The sequence below is a fragment of the Herpailurus yagouaroundi genome, unplaced genomic scaffold, assembly GCF_014898765.1.
Source record: "Herpailurus yagouaroundi ecotype Mexico unplaced genomic scaffold, PumYag 141, whole genome shotgun sequence".
NCBI classification, from domain to species: Eukaryota; Metazoa; Chordata; class Mammalia; order Carnivora; family Felidae; genus Herpailurus; species Herpailurus yagouaroundi.
This window is the reverse complement of record NW_024412396.1, coordinates 39538483-39565050: the sequence shown is the minus strand read 5'-3', so window position 1 is coordinate 39565050 and position 26568 is coordinate 39538483. Positions and strand designations below refer to the sequence as shown.

General features: G+C 38.5%; 1 protein-coding gene across 9 annotated transcripts in view; it reads right to left on the bottom strand.

The window, feature by feature from the left end:
* SYNE2 (spectrin repeat containing nuclear envelope protein 2) overlaps nt 1-26568 on the bottom strand; it is a 342419-nt gene that overhangs the window by 143271 nt on the left and 172580 nt on the right. For all 9 annotated transcript variants that reach the window (XM_040477361.1, XM_040477354.1, XM_040477357.1 and 6 more), the window contains exons 45-52: nt 25523-25864; nt 16168-16323; nt 14998-15263; nt 11519-13610; nt 9542-9864; nt 6988-7132; nt 5948-6166; nt 1170-1435 (exon numbers count right to left, since the gene is read on the bottom strand). In XM_040477361.1, coding sequence (XP_040333295.1) covers nt 1170-1435; nt 5948-6166; nt 6988-7132; nt 9542-9864; nt 11519-13610; nt 14998-15263; nt 16168-16323; nt 25523-25864 — 3809 coding nt within the window. The remainder of the gene's footprint in view (nt 1-1169; nt 1436-5947; nt 6167-6987; nt 7133-9541; nt 9865-11518; nt 13611-14997; nt 15264-16167; nt 16324-25522; nt 25865-26568) is intronic.

Sequence of the window (26568 nt, the reverse complement as noted above, 5' to 3'; positions counted from 1 at the left end):
AAACTAACATGATATGCTGATAAATGATTTAGCACACAACGAAACAATATAGTACTATCATAATTTGTTTAAAAATAGAATTATAACAAAAAAAAGGTAAGTGATTGGCAGTGATTGTTGTTGAATGATAAAATTAAAGAGGGAGGTTATATTAACCTTTATAATTTTCCACATTCCCCGAACCGCCTATAATGAATATGTGTTACAAAAATAGGAAAAAAAAAAAAAAAAAAAAAACCAATCATGAGTAAAAAAATTCAACGGCTATTCATCCTCAATAATACTGGGATACAGAATATGGACTGGTTTTCATCATTGTTACTGATCTTTTCCATCCGCACCCCCCCTTCTTTGAGTATAGTTGACACGCAATGTTACATTAGTTTCAGGTGTACAACTTAGTGATTTGACAGGTTTATACATTATACTACACTCATCCCAACTATCCTGTTACATCACTGTTACAATATTGACTACATTCCTTATGCTCTGCTTTTTATTCCCAGACTTACCGATTCCATAACTAAAGGCCTGTACCTCCCACTCCCCTTCACTCATTTTGCCCAGCCCCCACCCACCTCCCCTCTGGTTCTGCTTTGTGTTCATTTATACTTTTTTTTTTTTTAAGATTCCATTTATGAGTGGAATCACATTTGTCTTTCTCAGTATTTGTCTTTCTCAGGCTGACTTATTTCACTTAGCATAATACCCTCTAGGTCCATCCATGTTGTCTCAAATGGCCCAATCTCATCCTTCTTTAAGGCTGTGTAATATTCTCTTGCACACATATACCACATTTTCCTTATCTATTCGTCTACTGACGGACACTTAGGTTGCTTCCACGTCTTGGCTACTGTAAATAATGCTGCAATAAACATAGAGGTGCATGTATCTTTTAGAGATAGTGTTTTCATTTTCCCTGGGTAGATACTTAATAGTGGAGTTACTGGATCCTGGGGTAATTCTATTTTGAATCTTCTGAAGAACCGTCGTAATAGTTTCCACAGTGGATATACATTGCCAACACTGTATACTTTTCTGTGTTAACGCAATTCCATCATACCATTTGTCATTATTCTATATTTTTATATTTTCAATAGCCAATATTCTCTAAATTTTAAGCCTGAGTCAGCAAGCACGTTGTCTTAATAGTTTTTCATAAGACTTACTTGTTGCATCGTTCTTGCATCGATGTAATCTCTTGAAATGCTGGACCAGTTTCTACAGCCTGTAAGCTTTGGGGAGCATTCTGGATACTTCTTAGGCGCTGAAGAAGTAAGGTCAGTAATAGCTGCTGCTTCTCCACATTTTCTTGGTAACGGCATAAACAGTCTAGCAGCTCACAGAGCTCCTCTGTGGTGGCCGCCTCTTTTGTTTTAGAAATTTCAGGGAGATCTTCTTGAAGGTTATCTAAAATAATTGCTTCTCGTTCAATCTAATTCAATAAACAAAAAAAAAAAAAAAAGAGAGAGAGAGAGAGAACTAAAATAACTAAACTGTACTTGGATCGCCTCAGGAGCTGAAGCATACCTTGGGAACCATAATTTTTGTGCACTGGCCCTTCAAAGGGTTCCTGATGCCATATCCTCACTCGAAGTAGCATCCGTCTTCCTATAGCTGGGAATATTATTCCTCTGCTTTTGGAATCCCATAGCTCCCAGCGATAGATCATGTAGATATGTGATTACTATGAAATACTGCTATTGTGAGCTGAAGGAAACACTGCTGAGTATTTTCATAAATAATTTTTCTCTGTTTCAGATTTCCATTGCACAAAGCAGTTATCTCTTCTGAAACACCTATAAGGCAGTTCGAATGAGCTTCACCAAATTGCAACTACTAAGAGGTTGGGTGACTGCTGGATAATTTTTCTACAGGTGACTTTTCTTTCACATCCCATTCCTACATGCCCAAAAAAGTAAGTCTGGTACTTCCTCATGCCCCTAACACCCATGCCAAAGGGAAAGCAGTCATGACTAATCATGTACTTATCCACATGGCTATGTGCAGAACCCAGAACTATATAACCTAATACATCACATGTCTGCAAAATGGAGTCCCGTCATCCTTGAACTCAGAATGAAGACACAGAAAATCAGATCCCTCCATGCACCTCTTCAGACCCTGTGGTCCTCGCCTCAGCTGTACCCCACAGTCACCACATTCTGCCCCAGCAGTATTGTTAACTCTCCCGCCCTGACATTCAAACTCAAGTCAGGCACCTTGCAATCTGGACAGTACAGAGTAGCACTCTGGTCAACTACCTTTCTGATAGCACGCTCCCTGAAATGATAAACGAGAACCTGCCAAAGGGTCGAACGAACGTAAAGCCTGTGAGAATTTAGCAATTCCAGCATAAATTAAGTTTCCAGGGGGCACCTGGGTGGCGCAGTCGGTTAAGCGTCCGACTTCAGCCAGGTCACGATCTCGTGGTCCGGGAGTTCGAGCCCCGCGTCAGGCTCTGGGCTGATGGCTCAGAGCCTGGAGCCTGTTTCCGATTCTGTGTCTCCCTCTCTCTCTGCCCCTCCCCCGTTCATGCTCTGTCTCTCTCTGTCCCAAAAATAAATAAAACGTTGAAAAAAAAATTTTTTTTTTAAAAATATACAATTAAACAGAGTTTTAAGTTTTTGAAAATCTGCTTATACAAAACCTTTATCCCATACAGATACGGGATTATCGTAATGTCTTAAAAAAAGAAATTCATTCTGTCACACACAAAAGCACCAACCATGCCAATAGAACCTTGCGTGTACAAGTGTTTAGATGATACAATTTTTATTGAATGGATACAAGCTATTTTAGGTTTTCATTTTTATTTTGAGAAAGAGAGTGAACACAGTGGGGGAGGGGCAGGGAGCGAGGGAGAGAGAGAATCCCAAGCAGGCTCTGTACTGTCAGCGGACAGCCCAGTTAGGGGCTTGATCCCACAAACCGTGAGATCATGACCTGAGCCAAAAATCAAGAGTCAGACACTTAACCGACTGAGCCACCCCGGTGCCCCTGGATACAAGCAATTTTAAAATCCTACATCAATTTGGTGTGCGTAAATATCATTTAAGCTGATGGTTTTGTGGTTAAATACCAGAGTGTAAGTTTGAAACATTTTTTTAACGTTTACTTATTTATTTTGAGAGAGTGAGGGCACGAGCAGAGGAGAGGCAGAGAGACAGGGGGAAAGAGAGAGAATCCCCAACAGGCTCTGCATGGTCAGCATGGTGCCCAAGGTAGGGCTTGATCTCACGAAGCATGAGATCACAGCCTGGGCCAAAATCCAGAGTCGGACACTTGACCAATTGAGTCACCCAGGTGCCCCTAACCAGAGCGTAAGTTTGAATCCTCTTCTACCATTCACTCGTGAATTTGGGCAAGTTACTCCATCTGACTGTGTCTCACTTTCCTCGTCTACAAAATGAGGATAAAATAAAAGTAATTACCTCATAGGATTCTTGTGAGGGTAAATGATAATACATATAACGTGCTTAGAACTGTGCCCAACACACGCTCCGTACCAGCCCATCATGTGTTGGAGTGGTTGTTCCTATTACTACATGAGGGCATATTTTGTTTGTGATGCTCTGAAAAACACATTCTGCCAGCAAATATTGTCAAATGCTTCGATGAATAATTACAAAGCTCTAAGTGAATGGGGTCTGAATTAATACAATATAATTGCAAATGGGCGCACAGCGATAGAAAGACAATGTAGTAAAATAGAAAGAGTAAAAGCTCAGGATTACCCTAGACCTGGGTTTGAATAAGAGCTGTCGCTCAAGAAATGTTTACTAACTGCCCACTAAATGCAAGGCCCCGGTCAGATTCTAAAGTGACAGCAGTGAGCGCAACAGCTGTGGCCCCAGTCCCGCAGCCCCAGCTCCATCGCCACCTGGGAGGTCTCGTGTCATCAGAAATCTCTCGGCGCCTCCGTATCCCCATCAACGACATCGCAATAATATTTAACTCTGGAGAGCAACGCAAGGATTTGGTGGCACACAGCCTCCTGTAGGAACCCAAGAAACAGTGCCAGTACGGACGGGAAAGATGGGGGCTAGCAGCTCGGCTAAAAAGTGAAATTTACAAAGTTTCTTAGAGTTGTAACATTCAAGAGTCTATGTACTAACCACACCCTACCAGCACTACCAAAATATTATTCATTTCCAGAATATCAAGTATTTAGGGGCGGCTGGGTGGCTCAGTCGGTTAAGGGTCCGACTTCAGCTCAGGTCATGATCTGGAGGTCTGTGAGTTCAGGCCCTGTGTCCGACTCTGGGCTGACAGCTCAGAGCTTGGAGCCTGCTTCGGATTCTGTGTGTCCCTCTCTCTCTCTCTGCCCCTCCCCGACTTGTCCTCTCTCTCTCTCAAAAAATAAACATTGAAAAAATTAAAAAAAGAAAAAAGAATATCAAGTATTTTTCTTTTTTCTTTTCTTTATATTATTTTATTATTCGGCAGTAAGGTAGGTATCTTGGATGACTCATTTAAGGAAGTTCACTTAATCCACCTTGACGAAGCCTATATCCTCTCCACACGGACGGAAACACTGGTGGCAATTATTTACTAGGCAATTATTACTGAGGCCATTATTTCTGGATCAGACTGTGCCAGTTTGAGCAGACAGGGCAAGAATGAAGACCCTGGCCAAATTTTCTCCCATGGCTTCAGAAGAGCTGCTGGTGACCTATAGTGCTCTCTCGGATACAATGAGGCAAAAGGCAGGAAGATCAAGTTTTAAGCAGGAAAATATGCCAGTGCTAAACATTTCTATCCCAAATCAAGTACTGATTCATTATATTTCTCTCTTAAGTAAAGTTAGCAGGAATTTTGACATGAATAAGAGAGAAAGGTTTTCATTTAATGTTCTGATTTGTACTTCATTTATACCTGATAGATTAAGGAACACCCGAAGATAATTTTATACTATTTTTAAATTTCCTTTCTAAATATATGTGATGGCCTAAATCCTGAATCATGCTTAAATTAACATCTGTGATTGATATATATTATGGAGGGCTTTTTTTTTTTTTTTTTTAGTTTATTTATTTATTTTGAGAGAGAAAGAGAGAGAAGGCAAGCAGGGAAGGGGCAGAGAGAGAGAGGGAAAGAGAGAGAATCCCAAGCAAGCTCTGTGCTGTCATCGTGGAGCCGTACATGAGGCTCAATTCCGTGACCCCAAGATCATGACCTGAGCCAAAATCAAGAGTCAGACGTTTAACTGAGCCATCCTGGCACCCCTATTATGGAGATTTTCTTTAAGAGCGTTTTCAGAAAGAGTGTCATACATATTTTTAAGTCCATACTTTAACCATTAGAATTAATTTCCATAGCTAATAAACAGTTAAATTCAAAATTAGTTGGTTATTGTGAATATCACCTAATTCTAACCTTTGGTGTTGTGTAGAGACAATTTTTTTTTTTTTTTGAGAGAGAGAGACTGTGAGAGAGCAAGCATGAGCAGGGGAGGGACAGAGAGAGAGAGAGAGAAGGAAAAAGAGCGAGGGATAGAGAGAGAATCTCAAGTAGTCTCCCTGTCCAGCAGTGAGCTGAAGCAGGATTCGATCTCACAACCCTAAGATCATCATCTGAGCCAAAAACAAGCATCAGATGCTTAACCGACTCAGCCACCCAGGCACGCCAAGACAGTTATCTTTAAGAGGGGTTAACTTATAGGTACAATAAAGATTTTAAAGCTCAAACGAGCAAATACTTATTTATAAGTATTACCTGATGCCAAAAACATTGGTACTTTTAAGAAAAGAATTTGAACCATTTCTTGGAGATGATTTTACTAGGACCTGACCTCTATGAACATTTATGTGCTACGTGCCTGTGGTATGAACAAAGGGTACCGGTTGAGGACTTGTTTTATATAAAAACAAACTGCCAAGTAGCACAACAATGTAGATGACAATTGTTAGGAAACTGGTTATAATGTTGAAAATGAAGCACTTACTTCTTCACTGACAAATTTCCACTCCCGCTTTAGTTCTTCACACCAAATCTCCCACTCTTTGGCAGCCTCTAGCAAACTCAACCATTTGTCCCACAGAGCTGACGTGGTTCTGAGCAGACACATGTCGTCGCTGTCTGTGCACATGGGTCTTATGTGTCTGTGGACCCGGCGTAGTTTCATTAACTCTTCTTTGGTTGATGTAAGATTTGACCCCAAGGCCTTAGGAAAGAAAAGGAAGAGGAGGAATATAATGTCTATTGATCTTTCTGAAACTTATGAACTTCTTACAATCTTGAGGAATTGATTCTCAATCATCCCCAAGTGTTATCTGATCTATTTGTTGGTCCTTTTGGAAGCCAACTTAAGACAGATTAGAACTGCCTTAAGTATTACTGGGTTGCACACGAATTTGGAACTATGGTGACAAAAAGAAAGTGTTTTGAAAGGTAGATTTCTTAAAAGATCATTGTTATTTTAATGTTAGTCTCATATTTTACTAGGTAGTTAATCTGAACAATACTTATCAACCACCAATGTATTATTTCGGGTTTTTGTATATGTATTTGTTTGTTTGTTGATATGTGGTAGGTATTAAGCACAGATGACTCAAAATGCTTTCATTCAAATCCTAATAACGTAATACCATAGCTTTTAACAGATGAAAAGAAACAAAAACAAAAATTGCACAGTAATAATAAGAAGTAGCCAGAGTTTAGACTTGACGATAGTTGCATTAAATTCTCTGTCATTGATCCAGCAACATCCAACAAAATAACAAGAAAGGTAAAGCTTCAGAAAGAATGATCACTAAGAACAATCTGCTACGAGTTTGCTACAGTCCTGTGAATCCAACCCATGAAATCTCTCAGAACCACTGTTTCATGGTTCCCCGCGGCTTTTGGTTTGGGGTGTTTTGAGTGTTCAATTCAGGTGGGAGATTTCTGTGGGTCATAACAGAGCCACATTCCCTGCTGCCACCACGTGTTCTTCCTGCCAATTTTCTGCATCAAATCTTACTGGAGATTTGCAAATACTATTACCTTGCTCTGTTCCAAGCGCTCTAAAGCTTCCTTGTAAGACACCGGCAACGGGAACACGGACTGCCCAAGAACTGTCTCCATTTGACCGAGGTGAGTGCAAATTTTCTCTTTAATTTTCCTATAGCATTTGTAATTCTCGAGACACCTATAAAGCACCGTTAGGAAAAAAGAAAGGATATTAAATTTTATTTAGTATAATATATTCTGGATTACCCAGAATGAATTCTGAACACTTAATAAAAAACAGAATGTAATTCTCTTTTTCTTATTCAGCGTATTACACCAAATTTTTATTGATTACCTCTTCTTCACAGGGACCTGCATAAGACTTTTAATGCAAACTTGAACAGGCAGATAAGACTTTCCTCAAAACACATAAATTGTAAAACTGCACTCTCAAACACTGCAAATGAGATATAAATTGGTACAATTTTTAAAAACCACTCAGTCTTAAAAATGCTCATATCTTTTGAGCCATTAATCCAACTTCTGCAATTTATCTTAAGGAACTAATCCTCACAGTAGGAATTTATTCTAAACCTGATAAAACCTTTTACACACTAAAATCTTTTTACTTATTAAACTGTTAATTAAAATAGCAGGGGTGCCTGGGTGGCTCAGTCAGTTAAGCGCACAACTCTTGATTTCCCCTCAGGTCATGATCTCAGGGTGGTAAGACTGAGCCCCACATCGGGCTCCGTGCTGAGTGTGGAGCCTGCTTAAGATTCTCTCTCTCCTTCTCTCTCTGCCCCTCCCCTACTCACAAGCATGCTCTCAAAACCAAATAAATAATTAAAAAATTAAAAATGTCAAAAATTGGAACATACCTTATACGTAACAAAAGATATAGCTAAGTAAATTACAACCATCCATTTTGTAAAATATTTAATAGCAAATACAATTACTTTTGTGAAGTTTTGTTACAATAAGGAAAAGAGCACATGTTTTAAAGTAAAGGATAAGCAGCATCTTTTTATGTAGGGTAGTGTTCTGATGTATTAAAAAACTATGAATACAGTTAGGTGTCTAAAATTGATACAGTCTCAGTCTCTCACTGAAAACAATGAAAACTTTAGTATCAAATACATATTTTAAAAATTATTAAAATATAATAATGAACTAGAAAGGAAGTAAGAAATATTCAGAGGCTCCCAAACTATATGGACGTGGAAATACAGAGAAACAAGCTGAGCTTTAGGGACAAAGACTTTGAGGGCATTTGCTGAGTTTCAGTTTTATTAACCTTTTCCTGGAACGCTGAGGGGACAGAGGATAAAGCCTCAACCCAGGATAGGTTTTAAATAGGAAACTTTCTCTGTCAAGATATTTATAATATATATAACCACAAAGGACCAGCCTGCAAAATATAGCATACATCTCTACAAAGTAATAAGAAAAAGTATGGGCAACTCAATAAAAATTGGGCAATGGCTTGGACAGGCATCTTTCCGAAGATGAAATATGAATGACCAAGAAATATTCAATAAAGGGGCTCAAACACGTTAATATAATAGAGATGCAAATTAAAACCATAATGAAATACCACTTTTCATCCATCAGACTGGCAAAACTTAAATCTCCCAACATCGAGTACTGGCGAAGATACGAAACAGTTGGAATAGACTATGTTGTCGAAATACTAGTCTGAGTAGAAGTAGGTAAAATTATTTGGAATTTAAAATGTGAGGTGTGCCTACCTTTTGACTCAACACCAGAATCGTCAGTAACTATTCAAGTGAACCTCTCGCATTTAAAAATGTTCCTATTGGCACTAGTTGTGAAGGCAAAGAGTAGAAAAACTCAAATGTCTGTCAATAGCTAGGTAACTGAATTTTGCTATAGACAAGAACATGAATAAACTTCAGCATCAAAATGATGAGTTTGAAAAAAATGAGGTGACAGAGGAACACACATATATGAAAATGAAGCATAAACACATAGAAAAAAAATATTTTAAAAAGGAAAGAAAGTGGTAAATAAAATATTGGGGATAATGATTAATTCTGAGGAGAAGAAAGGACCGCACAAGAGAATTCAAAAGTCATGATGTTTACCTTTGAACCTTTAGGGACAAAGCTGTTTAATTTTATTATTATCCTTTATATCATATGCAGACTTTTATAAGCATTCTGTTGTATGTATTCAACATTAAATAAGGAAAAAGGTAAAATAAATACAATAAAATATTTGCTATGGTTTTCTATAGATAGTGATTTGAAAAGAAAATTTTTTTAACGTTTATTCATTCTTGAGAGACAGAGAGACAGAGCATGAGCAGGGGAGGGGCAGAGAGAGAGGGAATCCAAAGCAGGCCCCAAGCTCCGAGCTGTCAGCACAGAGCCGGATGCCGGGCTCGAACCATGAACCGTTAGATCAGGACCTCAGCCGAAGTCGGACACCCAACAGACTGAGCCACCCAGGCGCCCCATGCAGGTAGTGATTTTTAAAGTTTTCCATATTTTCCAAATTATTCCCAATTGGTAAATGTTAACTATAAAGAAAAATAAACCTTAATTTTGTTCTTAAAGCATTACCTTTAGAAAGAAGTACCTACCCTTCTATTTCAGCCTCCTTTATTTTGGCTGCCTCCCTCACGGCTGAGTCCTTCAAAACTAACCCATGTATAGTACACTGGAGTTGTTGTTTGGCTTCAGGGCTGGATACAATCCCCAATTTCTCAGTAAGGTCCTGGATGTCTGCTATTGTGGACTGCAACTCCTCTTGTTTCCAGTGAGATATCTCCAGCGATTCTTCCGGATCAGCAAGGTCTATTCTATGGGATGCAATAATGGCTTCACGGGCAGCAAGGATCCCCATCGCCCTAGTGACTGCCTCGTTATAGCGTGTCATACTTTCATAAGCATCATTCAAGACATCCTGGTGAACAGGAGATGAAACACTGTGACAAAGCTGGCAAACTCTGGGGATTTTTATCATTCTTGAATTTTTATAGTGCATTCATAATATGTCTGGGTCTTACAAGGGTTAGTGTCTCCTACTTAGTTTGGCAACATTATGCTAGCACATAAAGACCAATAACTTTCTGTTTGCATAAAGAAAAACTGCTTCCAGATTTGCTAAATCTACTCTAAATTCAAAAATACATCTCAGGCATCATGTCTAATGATACGCATTCCTGTTCTAGAACTCTTATATTAGACTATGAACTAAATAAAGCAATCGCATATATTTAATGTGTATAGCTTTAACCAATATTTGTTGGGGGCATAAAAAGAAAACACACCCTCGCCAAGATTTCTTGTGTTTTCAAATAAATGGCTCTGCCACAAATTTTAGTTTTGAACACATCACTTAACGTATCCAGACCATAGTCTTCTTGCTGAAATAACAAATAGTTGATGTAAATAACTTTAAAGGTCCCTTCCTGTCCAGCTCTAATCCTATTATTTTAGAGATTTATGTCATTGTTCCTGGAAACTGTATTAAAATCAAATAAAGAAGTACTGAATTTACTCAACATTTGTTAAGTATCAATTTAAACATATTAGGATTCACAGTATGACCTTACATTTCTATAGCGTTTATACCTATCAAATATTGAAATATTATCTAATAACTCTTTAAATTAGTGAAGGGAGTTCATTTCCCCATTCTATAAGTTTAATGTGACAATTCTGAAAACACAGTGAAAGGCATTATATTAAGTACAAGTGTTCCAGCAATGCCTAAGCTATCTCTCCTAATTATTGTGGAAAAGGAGGCAGTATGTTGGACTCATTCTACAACACCAGAGGTCAGCAAACTTTTCTTGTAGAGGGCCAGACTAAATATTTTAGGCTTTGCCCGCCATCTGGACTATCACAACTACTCAACACTGCTGGTGTAGCAGGAAAGCAGCCATAGACATTCTCTAAAGAAATGAGCATGGTCATGATACAATAAAACTTTATTTACAAAATCAGGCACCATGGGCAGATTTGGCCCATGAACCTTCATTTGATGACCCAAGCTCTAAAATCAGACAGACCTTGACTCGAATCCTGTTCTGTTCCTGATGCAGGAGCCTGAGAAAACTGTTGATGTTCTTGAACTTAAATTTCCTTATTTTGAAATAGAGCTAATGATAGCACCCCCCCTCACAGAGTTGCTATGAGGATTAAAAACACAGTTATTCAGCACAGTTCCCAGACACCGTAAGTTCTAAATGGATGCGGAGTTATTATTTTATGTTATTTTCTCTACACTTTATTTCTTCCACTATGCCTCACTATTTCTAAAAACACAAACAAACCAAAACCAAACTCTGTCTGAACTCAACAGGGGTTGCCAGGGGTACAGAAGTAAAGGCTTCACATCCCTCTTTCCTGTCTATAAAGCACTGTATTTAGATGTCAATTGAGGTGGGATTGTAAACTGGTCCACCGCAAGTTTCTTTTAAATGGCTATTCTATGGCGAATGTTCATGTAGAACCTATAACTGCTTAAGAAGCACAGATATTACCTAGAGTAAAAGCTAAAACCATGCAATAAAAAGAAATGCATTAACCACCTAATTGAAAAAAAAACCTACTGTGCGCAAATCAAGGCTTGTAGCAAGCTGCATGTGAAGATCTTCAATGTCACGTAATTTTGCCTCCACATCATTAGCTCCAGAAGAATTTTCTTCTCTTTGCTTCTCAATGATGGTCACAGCTTTCACGCTATCCATTTCTGCCTGAACTTGCTCTTGAAATGCTTCACAATTATCCTTCTCATTTTGAATATGTTCAATGTCCAAATTTATAAGCAAAGGCTGCTCTAACTGAGATTTTATCTGCTTCAAAACATGTAAGGAATTTTCCAGTTTGTCCTGAAAATTCTGTTCATTCACTTCTTTGGGTTGGGATTTTAGTATGCTGTTTTGGAGAACCTTGCGTAACTTGTCATTTTCTTCTGCATACAGCTTTATCCGCGGCATTTCTTTCTCTTTGAAGGTGTCATCAAAGGCCTTACTTTCATTCAATTTCTTTAGTATCTCTTGACACAAGCACATGGCTTTCTCAATTCTCCGATTCAAAATCTGAGCATCAAGCAAACTGCTTTCTGGTGAGGTCTGGGGCATTTCTAGCACTGCTTCGGCTCTTTTCTTAATTTGCAAGTCCATAGCCCTCAATTTACTTAGTGATGCCTGATATCTGCCACGCTCTGCCACATGGTCTGCCAACTGCTTAATTTTTTCCTCGAGTTCCTTTTCTTTCTCAACTACTTGGGTGTGTAATTGGTCAAGTTGGGAACCATCCCAGCTTAGTCCTATATACTCAAACACTTCTTTGAGTTTCCGTACCTGTAGGATACTAGACTGAATACCAGTGAGTCGGTCTTTAAGGCCACAGAGCTCCTTTTCAACATCTTGATTTATTTCTTGATTTAGCAGCAGTTCGTTGTGCCGTATATGGTCAACCTCCTTCTGAAGCACAGATGTTTTTTCATGAAATTCTCTGTAAAAATGGATCTTGCGTTCCACTTCATTACATTTACTTTGAATGAATCTTTGCGTTCTATGGGCTCTAGTCTTAAGGTTTTTCAACTGGTCATCCAGAAATAATCTTTCGAACACATTTAGATCCTTACAGATGTTTGTTTGTTCCTGAAGGTGGGTCAAGATCACACTCTCCGCTTCTTGCAATTCCTTCTGAGAACTCATCAAAGTGACACGCTCATGTTCTAGTTCAGTTTCTGTGGAGGCTGTTTTCATCTTGGGATTTATCAGTGCTTCATTTTCCTGAAGTGAAAGTTGAACCTTCTCTATTACGGCAAAAAATCTGCTCCTTTCTTCCAATTTAAATTCTAATTGCTGTGATCTTTCCGTTGACTTTAAAACTAGCATTTGGTACTGATTCTGTAAGTCCTGTAGGAGGTGATTTAAATCATTGCTCTCATCTGCTGGAAGATTAGGAGTATTATCTTTGACCTCTTCAACCAAGGACTCCACAGCTTGGTGCTTATCCAGAATGCCATCATGTGTCATCTTGCACTTTCTGATTTGTGAAAGAATGTCATCTGGGAGAAGGCAAATGGTAGGAGCGAGTTCACCTAGCAGATTCTTGACCCACAGGATAATCTCTCTCATCCTGGTCCTTGTTTCACACATCTTGATCTGATTTTCCACCTCTGTGTTTAATGGCTCCGAGGCTTCCAATCGCTTCTGCAAATTATTCATTGCATCTTCCAAAGTGTTCTTTTCTTTTTCTCCCCAAATCCTCTCCATCTGAAATTCAGCTTGCCCCTTCAAAGCCAAAAATCTCTGCTTGATAGTCAGGAGTTCAGTGGCCAAGGCAACTGTGCCTGGGCTCCCCTCCTGTTCTTCTGAAGAGTTCAGCCCGAACTGCTGCTGTTGCTGCAGAGAAACGTCAAGGTCTTGGATCTTACGCATGAAAAGTATAAATTCATCATTTTCTGCTACTTGCTGAGAATACTTCTTTCGAGCCAACTGTTCTACTTGTTCGCAACTACGTGCAAGTTGCCGGATCTGGCTTTCCGAAACCTTCTTATCCATGTCAGTCACACACTTTGATAAATTTTCCCATTCCATTTTCATCTTGCTTAAAGAATCTTTCTCTTTTTCTATCGATGCCAGGTAGTTTTTAATTTTGTCCAGATAGGCTGCACTGTCCAGTGGTCCCCTAGAGAAAGAAAAAAAATGGAGCTTATTAATACACATCAACACGAGGTTAGAGTTCATGAAAAGAAATTAATTCTGCTCTGAATTCACAGAAGAGAAGATTAGGTTGTCTATAAAAGCATTCTGTCTTTAAAATCAAAATCAGGACCTTGTTTAGTGTGGCTTTCAGTTAGTGTGCAACAATACAGAAAACTCACCTATAAAATAAGTATCGTAAAAATGCAGAACCACAGGAAGGGAGTGAAGAGGGAAGGGAACGATACATATGCAAAAGGACTTGGTAACTGTAAAGTACTCGCACAAAGGTGAGTCTAAGCCTAAGAAATTATCACAATGTCCAACCACTTCGTTACCATTTTACCGACAATAATGAATAAGAAAGTATAATCAGTCTCGTCTTTTGAATATAAAATTGTTTCCTCAAAGGGATATCACTGAAAGTACACCCCATTTAGGCAAAAGTACAAAATCAAACTTTTTACTTTAAAAAAAAATTTTTTTTTAAGTTATTCCTACAGCCAATGTGAGGCTTGAACTCATAACCCCGAGATCAACAGTTGTTTGCTCCACTGACTGACTCAGCCAGGTGCCCGCCTCAACCTTTTTAATAATGACAAGGTATTTACACAGTAAGACTGTATCTACAAACCATTTGCTATTATCTTCCGAGCCAAAAAGAGTATATATATGTGAAAAGAAATCATTAGAATGGATATGTATTCAGTAGGTTCCGAACTATTTCAACCAATCATGCTGATACTGAACAAGTGTATACCTAGAATATTTCTCTCCACCCCCATAGTTCAGAATAAAGTCTTGACAAGAGTGAATTCCATAAAATTTAAATCCATTTGGAAGATACTTATAGTGTCAATTAATTGTTTAAGAAATTAATTTGTAAAACATAATTTAATTATAAAATTAATATAAATAATATAAAATTTACTGCATGAAACAACAGTTTTCTTCAATGGCTTCCGTATGTAATTAATTTCCATATTGTACTGTCAAAATCATAATATCGTCTCATAGTATAAACTCTTAAAACCCTGGGCTTGTCCAAGGTAGTGCAGCCTATCTGTGCTTGAATAAAAAGAATGCAAGACCTAAATTGTTTCTTTTTTTTTTTTAATGTTTATTTTTGAGTGAGTGAGAGAGAGAGAGAGAGAGAGAGAGAGAGAGAGAGAGAGAGAGAGAGAATGAGCGGGGGAAGAGCAGAGTCAGAGGGAGACACAGAATCCCAAGCAGGCTCCAGGCTCTGAGCTGTCAGCACTGAGCCCCATGCGGGACCTGAACCCACCAACTGTGAAATCACGAACTGAGCCGAAGTCGGACCCTTAACTGACTGAGCCACCCAGGTGCCCCGAGTCCTAAATTCTTATACTTACACTTTTAGACTTTCCTTTTCTGTCAACAAGGCTTTCACTGAGGATTCAATGGCAGCAAGGCGATCCTGAAAATCCTTAAGGAAACAATATTGGCTTTCTTTATTTTTCTTCAAAGTAATAAGTGCCTGAAGCAGATTGTCCAAATAGTTCACTGAATACCCTGCGTTGTGAAGAACCAAGGCACTTGTATCTGCTTTATTGAGATACTCAGTTTGTTCCAGTGGTTCAATGGCTGATTTCTTTGCGTCCAACTGGGCATATAATTCCTAAAAACAAGTCATGGAAATCAGTAAATATAAATTCAGTCCCTCACTCATTCATTAATTTCCTTCCTTCCAGTAACATTATATCCCAAGAATATGTTTTAAAAATTTCATTTGCATACAGAGAAACTAAGGTGCTGAAAGATTGAAAGACTTTTTTTTCCCACTGGAATCATGTTAAAATCTAGACTGAAATTGACAGTTGTCTTAGCATTTAATAGCAATTAGATCTTCCTATTGTGTTAAAAGGTTCTGTAGTGTCTAAAGGAAGATTTCTCTCTTTTTGTTCCAGGTTGTTCTACATTTGCAGACACTCTGTTTATATACATCCTTTATATATGATACTTTTTTTTTTTTTAATTCACATACATCACCCTTCTTTCCTGTTTGAAATACATGTTTACAGTCATGTAAACTTAGCTAAAATTGTAGGGGTCATTTTTTTTTTTTTTTTAAACATGGCCATGTATTGGATTTTTAGACTATATACCTATAAGTACATAAATATATAAACATAGCTAGGTAAACACCGCTGTAAAAAAAACAAAGAAGTACCCCGTAATGTTGATAATTAGGAAAAATAAAAGAAATTTATCAGAATCTGAAGAATACATACAACTAAGAACAGAAGTGAGAAGTCAGAATCTCCAAATAGTGTTACTGAATAAGTTTTTAGGAACTTCGTGAAAAAGACTAATGCTCATTAAACTCTTCCACTTTTTAAATGGAAAGATTTATACAACTTTACTGATTAGTACATAATTATATAGTTACCAAATTGATCATCAGGCAAAGGTTAAATAAGACTTTTCATTCTGTACAAGCAAGTTTCTGGTAATTAAAATATATTGTATTGCACTGGATAAATGATGCAATCATGTTGTCAATGTTTTTCTTGTTTCCATACCTCTATCTCCTTTAATTGTTCATTTCTTAACACGACATCTAATTCTAAAGGTTGATTTTGCAGCTCATTGACTTTATGCTCATCGTCAGTGTTTTTCATGCTTTCTTGAACATTGAGAGAAAGTTGTTTTGACAAAACCATTTCCACAGCTGAATTCTGAAAACATAAAAAGATTAATTGCCGAATGGCCTACCTTCCAAATAAATAATTTTTCCTTTTCTTGGTGAAAACATTCTAGTTCCTTCTATTTACTCAGATTAACGGCTTTCAAAAAGTACATTTGGGGCACTATCAAAGATGATTTTCTTCATGCAATATTTAATGCCGACATCGATATCCCAAGGAAAAAGTTTTTTGAAAAGATAGGATAGGATCTATAATTACATCACAAGGCAAAATCTAGTCTTAAAGAAAACAGATACGGAAAAAACAAAAATTCTAAAATCTATACTTAGTATTCACTGTGATGCCAGAGGGCAGGACAAGTAACAGGCATTCAGTGTTACCTATGGGTAGCTGAACATGGTAAGTGGATAGATGGCAGGAACACCCAGATTGCATGATATTAACAACGGATTATGGCTTAAACAAATGAATAGTAAGAATTCCAACCTGGGTAAGGCAGAACGGGTTATACAGGTAGTAATTTGAAAGCTGTACCAACTGGATTTTCTCATAGGATTCACAGAGATGGCATCTGCATTCATTTATTTGTTCTTTTCACAAATATTTGTTGAGTATTTACGCGTACCAGGTACCATGACCGTCATTTTAAGAGATTTCCATTATTTTGCTAGGGTATTAGTTTTTATTTTCAGGTTACTTTATAAATGAAGTTCCATTTGATTGTGCCGTATACTTTCACGTCAGTAAGGTCTGCATTAGTAAGTCTGTGAAGAGAATGTGTCCACATCCCCCAACAAGGTAGAAATTGTTATTGTAAAAGTACCGCCTAGATAGCAATATAAAATGTTAAGCGAAAGGGAAACTGGGTAAGAGATCTACGAAACCTTTCTGTACCCTCTCTGCAACATTTCCATCAATGTAAGACGGTTGTAAAGTTAAAAGATTATTTAAATAAAACAGATGCTTTATGTGTCCGGAGCTTCACCAAAACTAACTGGTAAGAAAATTCAGCTGACCAGGGTGACTGGTTTTGATTAGTTGGCACTTAGCACCAGTTACTTCTTTCAAGAGGCTAACAAATGATTACAATGATTCCGAAAACTTCCTCCATTCCCAACAATTTATTCATGCAAACTATAGTTAAAAACCTACAGGGAAGACAGCATCTCAGGAGGAAAGATTCAGGAAGGCTACGAGAGGGAAAGAGAAAGGTGCCATACCACAGGTTCCATCAGCCCACGGGTACTCCTTGCCGTGAGCCACAACCACGGGAGGTGGACGCCTGCCTCCCGCCTGTTACTCCCACAAGTCCACCCAGAACAAGAGCGTCTGAGGTAAAGGCTGAGATATTAGACCCTAGGAAAACTTTACGTCTTATTAACCATCTACTAAGAATTCAGAGCTCTTGGTCTGTCTTACCTCATAAACCAGTGACTTGAGGACTAGAAACAATCAGCCATTTGTAATCTATCTTTGGTGGCCAGAGAGAGCATTCTGAAAAACCTGAAATCACCCCTAAACACCATTTGTCTACTAACCCCAAAAGCCATGTTTTGACCTTGGCAGAACATCCAACGGAATCCCTCAAATGAACGTTTCATTTAACGTGAATGAAATTTAAAAGGTAACATTCTCTTGCTCATGCCCAGAGAGGTTGGAACACAGACTCAAGGTCCTGATTGGCTCATGGGAAGATTCTTTTGGAATCAGTCATCTCTGCTCATCACCCTTTACTGTTTTTTTATTTTGATCTGGCAGGCTCACTTGAACAACTTTCTTTTAAATAGAAGATATTTCAAACATAGTTAGAAGAACAAAATATGACCTACAGTCATTAATCGTGATACAGATATAAGTAATGTAATCTTCCATACCACAAATACAATCAAATATAATTGAAAGCCCAGTCCTCATCCTTCTTTCATCTCTTCCTTCCCAGAGGTAACCACTATTTTGAAATATACACATACATTTTCAAAAGTATGTATTTATTTAAGTCATCTCTCTGTCCAACGTGGGGCTCTAACTCATGACCCTGAGATCAAGAGTCACGTGCTCTATGAACGGAGCCAACCAGGCATCCACACACACACATTTTTACACTTTTATTATATATGTCATTCATACAGTATTGTCTTATGTATTTTAATTCCTATAAAACTGGAATTATGTATTATCATTTTATGGCTTTTCCATTCAACAGTATGCTTGGGGATGTATTCATGGTGACAGAAAAATCTAATACAGTCATTTTACCTTTTATACTGTTCTACTGTCTGCATGAACATGACTTATTTATCTGTCAGGCTACTGTGAACATAATATTGTTTCCAGTTTTTCTTATTACAGATATATTGCTCTGACACACACTTTTGTGTCAGTCTTCTTGCACATTTGTGTGACTTTCTTTGGGATGTTTTCCTAGGACTAAAATTACTCCTTTTAAGTAATAGATAGCTATTGATTTGTTCTCCAAACTGAATTATAGTTTTGATTCCCACCAGCATGGTAAAAGAATTCGTATTTTCCCTAATCCTCTCTGATATTTGATGCTAACAGACTTTACTTTCTGCCAATATAATGCATGTGAAATTGATATCATTATTGTTTTAATGGATTTCTCTGACGGCTAATAAGACAGAGCTACTCTCTGGGCACCCCAGTGGTTCAGTCGGTCGAGTGTCCAACCGACTGGAGTTTGAGCCCTGCATTCATTCTGTGCGGACAGCTCAGATCCTGCTTCGGATCCTCTGTCTCCCTCTCTCTCTGCTCCTCCCCTACTTGCTCTCTCTCTCTCTCTCTCTCTCTCTCAAAACTAAATATACATTAAAAAAAAAAAAAAAGACTAATCTACTCTCCTAGAAGAAAACATGAGCAGTAAGCTCTTTGACATCAGTCTTAGCAATATTTTATTGGATTAGTCTTCTGAGGCAAAGGCAAAAACACTAAAATAAACAAATGGGACTACATCAAACTAAAAGGCTTTTGCACAGGGGCACCTGAGTGGCTCAGTCAGTCGAACAGGTCATGATCTCGAGGTTTGTGCGAGCTTGAGTCCCACGTCAGACGCTGTGCTGGCAGCTCAGAGCCTGGAGCCTGCTTCAGAGTCTGTGTCTCCTCCTCTCTCTGTCCCTCCCCTGCTCATGCTCTGTCTCTCTCTGTCTCTCAATAATAAATAAACATGACAAAAAATAATAAAATAAAATAATTAAAAAATAAAAGGCTTTTGCACAGCGAATGAAACCACCAACAAAGCAAAAAGGTAACCTACTAAAAGGAAGAAGATATTTGCAAGTCGTACACTCGTTAATGGGTTAACAGCCAAAATATACAATTTATTAAAAAAAAAAAAACAATCTGATTAAAAAAAATGGGCAGAGGACATGAACGCACATTTTTGTCCAAAGAAGACAGCCAGGAGGCCAACAGGCACATGAAAGATGCTCAACGTCACTTACCACCAGGGAAATGCAAATCAAAACCACAATGAGATACCACCTCACACCTGTCAGACCGGCTATTACTAAAAAGGCAAAACATTACAAGTGTTGGTGAGAACGTGGAGAAAAGGGAACCCTCAAAAGCTACTGAGAGGAATGTAAGTTGGTTCACTCACTATGGAAAACATTATGAAGATTCTTCAAAAAATTTAAAGTAAATGTATCATATGTTCCAGCGATCCCACTTCTGGGTATTTATCTGAAGAGAACAAAAACACAAATTTGAAGAGCTATGTGTAGCCTTAGGCTCGCTACAGCATAATTTACAACAGCCAAGATGTGGGAGCTGCTTAAGTGTCCCTCAGCAGATACATGGATAAAGAAAGCGTAGTGTACCTATGTACACTCAGGAGGAGTATCGCTCAGTCATAAAGAAGAATAAAATCTTTATAAAAGCTTCCTAAAGATAAGCATCCATCATCACCACTAGAGACAAAATGAAAGGCATATCAACACGGTCTCAGGGGCTGCCTCCTTCTGTTAGCATGACGTCCACAATGTTAACATGACCCGTAAGGCACTTGTGACTCAGCCAGCCTTGCCTACCTCTCAGGCCTCACCTGTGTCGCTCTACTCTTTCCTCCACCCTCTCGTTCATCCTTTCTAACTCCTCATGCTCTCTCTCCCGTCACAAGAGGAAATTCTACTTCCTCTTTCAAAAATGCTCCCAACATCCAGCCCTGAGCTCTGTTAATTCCAAGCCACCCTTCGGGTCTCAGTTCAAATGTTGTTTCCTTACGCAAGCTCTGACTACAGTTCGAGTCAGAATCCTTTATTATAGACGATCATGGAAATGGGTTCCTCCATTTAGTTCCTGTAATTAGGCTCTCATTAGTTACTTGATGGATGTGTGTCTCCTCCTCTAGACTAGAAGCTCAATGAGAAGAGAGACTATGTCTATTTTTGTTCACCTCTGAACCCTCACTGTCTGCTCAATAAATTTTGACTGAGTGGACGTAGAGACGAATTAATATTAGACAAAAAATAAGAGTTTTGTTTAGTCTTTGCTTGTTAAGATGAACCATCTGTGGATTATACAGCAGATTACACAGAAATTGAGGATCCGCCGATCTAGGTCTGCCAATCTAGCTGTCGTTGATCTGCTATCTGCTAGGAATGACAGAAACAGGATTTGGTGGGTTTACCGAGAGTAGAGAAAGTTCAAAATAGGCACAAGAACACAGTAAGGGGTCCACTGAGGTCAGACAGCACATTAGCATATTAGACCTCAATTAACAACCCACATAACACAGTCAATAAAATGGTGGGGTAAGCCACCAAGCATCAGGCTGGGTAGAGGACAGCTGTGTTCTAGTCCCAGCGCTGCCAGAATACGAATTTGGCCAATTAACATCTCTCACTTCCCTCACCTAAAACACACGAGTTAGGCTGGAGAGTTTCTAAGGTCCCTCAGCCTAAGATTTCAGGACTTCAGAACATGCTCTCAAACACATGCTGCTCAGAGATGTCAACACCACGTACCCTATGTAGGTTACTTGGTGTCCTGTAAAGGAACAAATCTTAGGTTATAAAAAATACCTCTAGAGTAAGAAGCAAGATTTACATACGGGCCAAAAAGAGGCAAAGTAATACGCTTTGAAGACAGAGCCGGCATATAGCCCAACTATGTGTTCCATTTCAAAATTTTTTTTTACTGTGTTATCAGGATAAACAATACCCCAAATAGACATCATTTACCCCAGGATTGAAAACTGTTTATCCAGTGAGTGGTTTTCCTTCTCACTCTAGTACGGACTCCACTGTATTTCTGGGGGCTCACCCACAGCGGGATACCTTTGTCTGTATCTGTGACCATCTACTTTCCAGAATTTCTCTGGATGCTTCTTAAACACTGAAATTATAAAAGCTCAGAAATTTTTGAAAAGAACAAAAAACCAACTCAGACATACTGACAATTATACCTAATGACAAGGAATTTAAAGAAGTAATTATAGACAAAAAGTTTTTTGAGGGAGCAATTATGTCATGCAGGTTGACATGTGGAAGGGAGAGGGGCAGGGAAGAACACTTAATACCAGTTAATATGCAATGTTACTTTATGAGTTTTTAGAATAATAACAAACCCAGAATGTATTACTTTCCTGTTTTTCCTCTTTATCATTTCCCTTTATGGACATCTAAAATCTTAAAAGATTAGTCAGTCTTCACTTTTTATCATACCCTGATTTGTTACTTTACTTCACCTACATGGGGCGGAGTGGGGGGGGGATGGAAGGCAGTTTTGCCTTTTCATATTCAAAAACTCTTAGAAATTCATCTCTATAAAAATATCCAGTAAGATATTTGAAAAAAAAAATATTTTTTTTCAACGTTTATTTATATTTGGGACAGAGAGAGACAGAGCATGAACGGGGGAGGGGCAGAGAGAGAGGGAGACACAGAATCGGAAACAGGCTCCAGGCTCTGAGCCATCAGCCCAGAGCCCGACGCGGGGCTCGAACTCACGGACCGCAAGATCGTGACCTGGCTGAAGTCGGACGCTTAACCGACTGCACCACCCAGGCGCCCCTTCCAGTAAGATATTTGATCATAAGCACCCCTACCCTTCAGTCTGTATAATTTCTCTTGCCTCCAGCTTTGCCTTAATATTTTAACTTTTTTTCGATGTTTATTTTTGAGAGAGAGACAGAGCGTGAGTGGGGGAGGCACAGAGAGAGAGGGAGACACAGAATCTGAAGCAGGCTCCAGGCTCTGAGCTGTCAGCACAGAGCCCGATGGGGGGCTCGAACTCACAACCTTTGAAATCATGACCTGAGCCGAAGTCAGACGCTTAAGCGACTGAGCCACTCAGGCGCCCCAATTAATATTTTTAGATATTAAAGAAAAAGTCAGCCAAAGGTCCAGATCTAAGTTATCCTCTAAATTTCACCTAAAATGAAATTCTTAGCAATGCATGCGGTAATGGCAATTTTTGAAAAGTGCAATCATACTTTCAACAAAACTCTAAGATCACATGAAATTTACTAAAGAAAAAAGTAGAAAATAAAAACTTCCTAAAAATTCTTCTGGAGACGATTTTAAATAATCTGATAAAAGCCCTTCCAAATTCCAAAAAGGCACGTGAAGTGAGCATTAATTAGATATTTAATTAGTGTTATATTTTAAGCTGTGACAACTGTATGCCCATATTCTAGCAGAATGACTAGTACAAAAGAGGCCTCAATGGACGTTTTTAATGAATTAAGTGTTTGTTTTCACTACCACAAGAGTTTCTGATTAATTACATTTATAATTCAGTAAATTGTGCTTTTATGTGCTCTATGCACTCAGTATATAGAGATTCCTGCTTAAGTAATTTACCCTCATCTTATATGTGTCTATACATGTTTTGATCACTTTTACTAGCTGTTCAATGTTAAAATTGTTCTGGGTCTTACATAGTCTAATGTTACACAGAAAAAAGTAAATACAGCCAGTACTTAGAGTGGAGAAAATAAGAAGCACACATTCAGAGGGGGAAAAAAAAAAAAGATTCATGTTACAAAAGAGTAAAAAGTAATCATGATAAAATATTACTAGAGAATTAAAACCAGTTTCCTCTATCCTAGACCTGTGAAAATTATTTGAAAACTTAAGTACCTCTATAATGGTTTTAACTGTAAAAATAGCTTATCTTGGGGAGCCTGGGTGACTCAGTCAGGTAAGCGTCTGACTTCAGCTCAGGTCATGACCTCTTGGTTTGCAAGTTCGAGTCCCGCATGGGGCTCTCTGCTGTCAGCACAGAGCCCTCTTTGGATCTTCTGTCCTCTCTCTCTGCCCCTCCCTCACTTGCTCATGTGCACACACTCTCTCTCTCTCCCTCTCTGTCTCTCTCTCTTTCAAAAATAAATAAACATTAAAAAAATAGCTTATTTCCTCCTTCACAAACACATGAATCTTCTGACCATATGCAAGACATCACAAATAAAAATTTATAATATATTTGTCTTACATGATTCAATGGAAAAAAATCTTAATGAAGCATCATAAATTATAAATAACTCATCATTCAAGATTAAGTAAAAGCTTAATAAACTATAAAAGTTCTGATTATTGGATTATGATCTTTAGTTTTCAATACTCTACTGAATTTTGGCTGCTCACAGCCAAAATGGGTCTGAGAAGCTAATTTTATTTTTAAGATTTTTTTCAACGTTTATTTATTTTTGGGACAGAGAGAGACAGAGCATGAATGGGGGAGGGGCAGAGAGAGAGGGAGACACAGAATCGGAAACAGGCTCCAGGCTCTGAGCCATCAGCCCAGAGCCCGACGCGGGGCTCGAACTCCCGGACCGGGAGATCGTGACCTGGCTGAAGTCGGACGCTTAACCGACTGCGCCACCCAGGCGCCCCTGAGAAGCTAATTTTAAAAGTTATTAAGCAATTCCCTTTAGCAACATCATGCATTAGGATAGAAAACACTCAGCTATATATATTTTTTTACTTATCTACTGCTCTTTAAATACCGTTAAGAGTTTCTTTTATACATACAACTCAAGAGTCGCATGCACGGGCCCTTCATTCTTTAAGACATTTTTCTTAACCGTGTCTGACATGACAAGTGGGATTTAGGAAGTCCTCCTCATGGCCAGAGAGATGCTCTATTGGCATTTAACCTTGTTTTACACATTTCTAGAGATTGCTCTCTGGTTCCTATAATCTTCCATGCATTTCTGTTTTAAGAAGACAACAGAAGGGGCGCCTGGGTGGCTCTGTTGGTTAATAGTCCGACTTTGGCTCAGGTCGTGACCTCACGGCTCGTGAGTTCGAGCCCTGCGTTGGGCTCTGTGCTGACCGCGTACAGCCTGGAGCCTGCTTCAGATTCTATGTCTCCCTTTCTCTCTGCCCTCTCCCCCATTCACTCTCTGTCTTTGGTCTCTCAAAAATAAATAAACGTTAAAAAAAAAAATTTAAGAAGACAACAGAAGCGTACGCTCTTTTCATCGCTGTTGATCGCGTACTCCGTAAAAAGCCGATGAGGACTCAAGCCTGAATGGTCTGATCTTTGCTATGGTCCCACTGGACCCTGGATTGTGAGAGGCTGCCTAACAGGAAGACGCTTTCAAATACAGTATACTGGATGGTTCTTTGTGCCTTTTCCATTTCAATCTCTAACCTATGAGAAAGAACTTTAAGAGCCACAGGAAAATGTACCCATTTGGTTTAGAAAGAAAACAAAACAACATTCTTCTTTCTTCTCCCCCGGGGAAATTAGGAGGCTGAATGTTGATGTTCTCACACCAAACGATCTGACAACATTTAAAAATGCATTTGCAGTAGAGGGTTAACAAGAGAAGAAAAAGAAAGGAACCTATCCTTTCAAACAGTCTCTGATTTCATTATAAAATCAACCAAAAAAAAAAAAAAAAGGGGGCTCTTGGATTTTTTTTTTCCCTCAGAAAATGGGTAGAACACATTTTCTTTTCTTTTGCCTTTTCTAATTTGCCTTTGTGCTCTTGACCCAAGAAACGGTATCTGATTACATATCAGAGAGAATAATCAACCCAAGTTGATGACTGACATTTTAACAGACTAAACAGTAATATTGCACCACTGAAATCCTGAACAGTTTTCTAAGGGCTCTTTTTACAAGTGGGCATCATAAATAGCCAGCACATTGAGGGTTTAATTATGAAATCAGAAGGCTTGATTCACTACCCTCTTTTCAGAGCCCAACACCTCTTCTTTCTCAGACGCGATATCTTAGAGAGGCAATCACAAGCCCTTACCTTGTTTATTTCCCAATCTTGCTCCAATTTTTCCAGTACAGCTGAGTCCTGAGTGGACTCCCGCACATCACAAGTGACCTCCTCCTCTCTGCCTGGCAGACTAAACTTTTCTTTCTGTTCTGTTGAGCGTTTTGATTGGAGAATGCTATGAAGACAATTTTCTGTCTCCTGCTTAGCAGATTCAAGTCGGTTTTCCAAATCCTTTTGTTTACACTTAAGTGATTTTATATCATCTTTAATAATCTTCTGTCCCACTGAAGATGTATTTTTCTTGATGGATTTTGCTAAAGCTAAAATCTTCTCCAATGTGCCATCTTGTAAACTGAGTCTATTCTCTAGTTCCTGTAAGTGGAGAAAAGATGATCACACAAAGTATTTCCATTGTCACAGGAGTTCATTGACTTTTGGAAATCACAGAGTATTCTTCTCCAGCGGTGCAAAGTATAATAAATTTACCAATTCATATCACGAAGAAAAACTTTGGGCAAGATTTAAACCACTGTAGCAGCCCAGATCAAAACCTCCAACAGACTGTATAAGATACTAAAAGTCTATAAGAAGTAACAAAGAAAATTTCGTAACACAGTTCCCAGAACGTTGGAGGCAGTCAACATATATTTGTTAAGTATGTATTTTGTTCAAGATACAGCCTTTTTACACAAAATACTAAATAATAAGGGCTTACTTTGTGCAAAGCATTGAAAAAAATAGAAGAATCATTTAGAATGTGCCCACGTGAATCTAGTGTTAATATTTAAAATTCAGAGCAAAACTTTAATCAATCTATCCAATGCAATATCTTAGATATAGCAGGAACCCAAATAATATTTACTAAATGCATGAACAAATCAGGCTAATTTGAGAACTCAAGACTCAAATGGAATTTGAGGTACTATAGCAGTTACTGATGTTACTATTGAAATAGAGTTAAGACTTAAAGTTGCTACGTGAACTAGATAGTATTTATTAGTCACTATCCTAATAGACTACACAGTATTTACTCATTCATTCATTTATTCATTCATTCATTCAACCAGCCTATCATG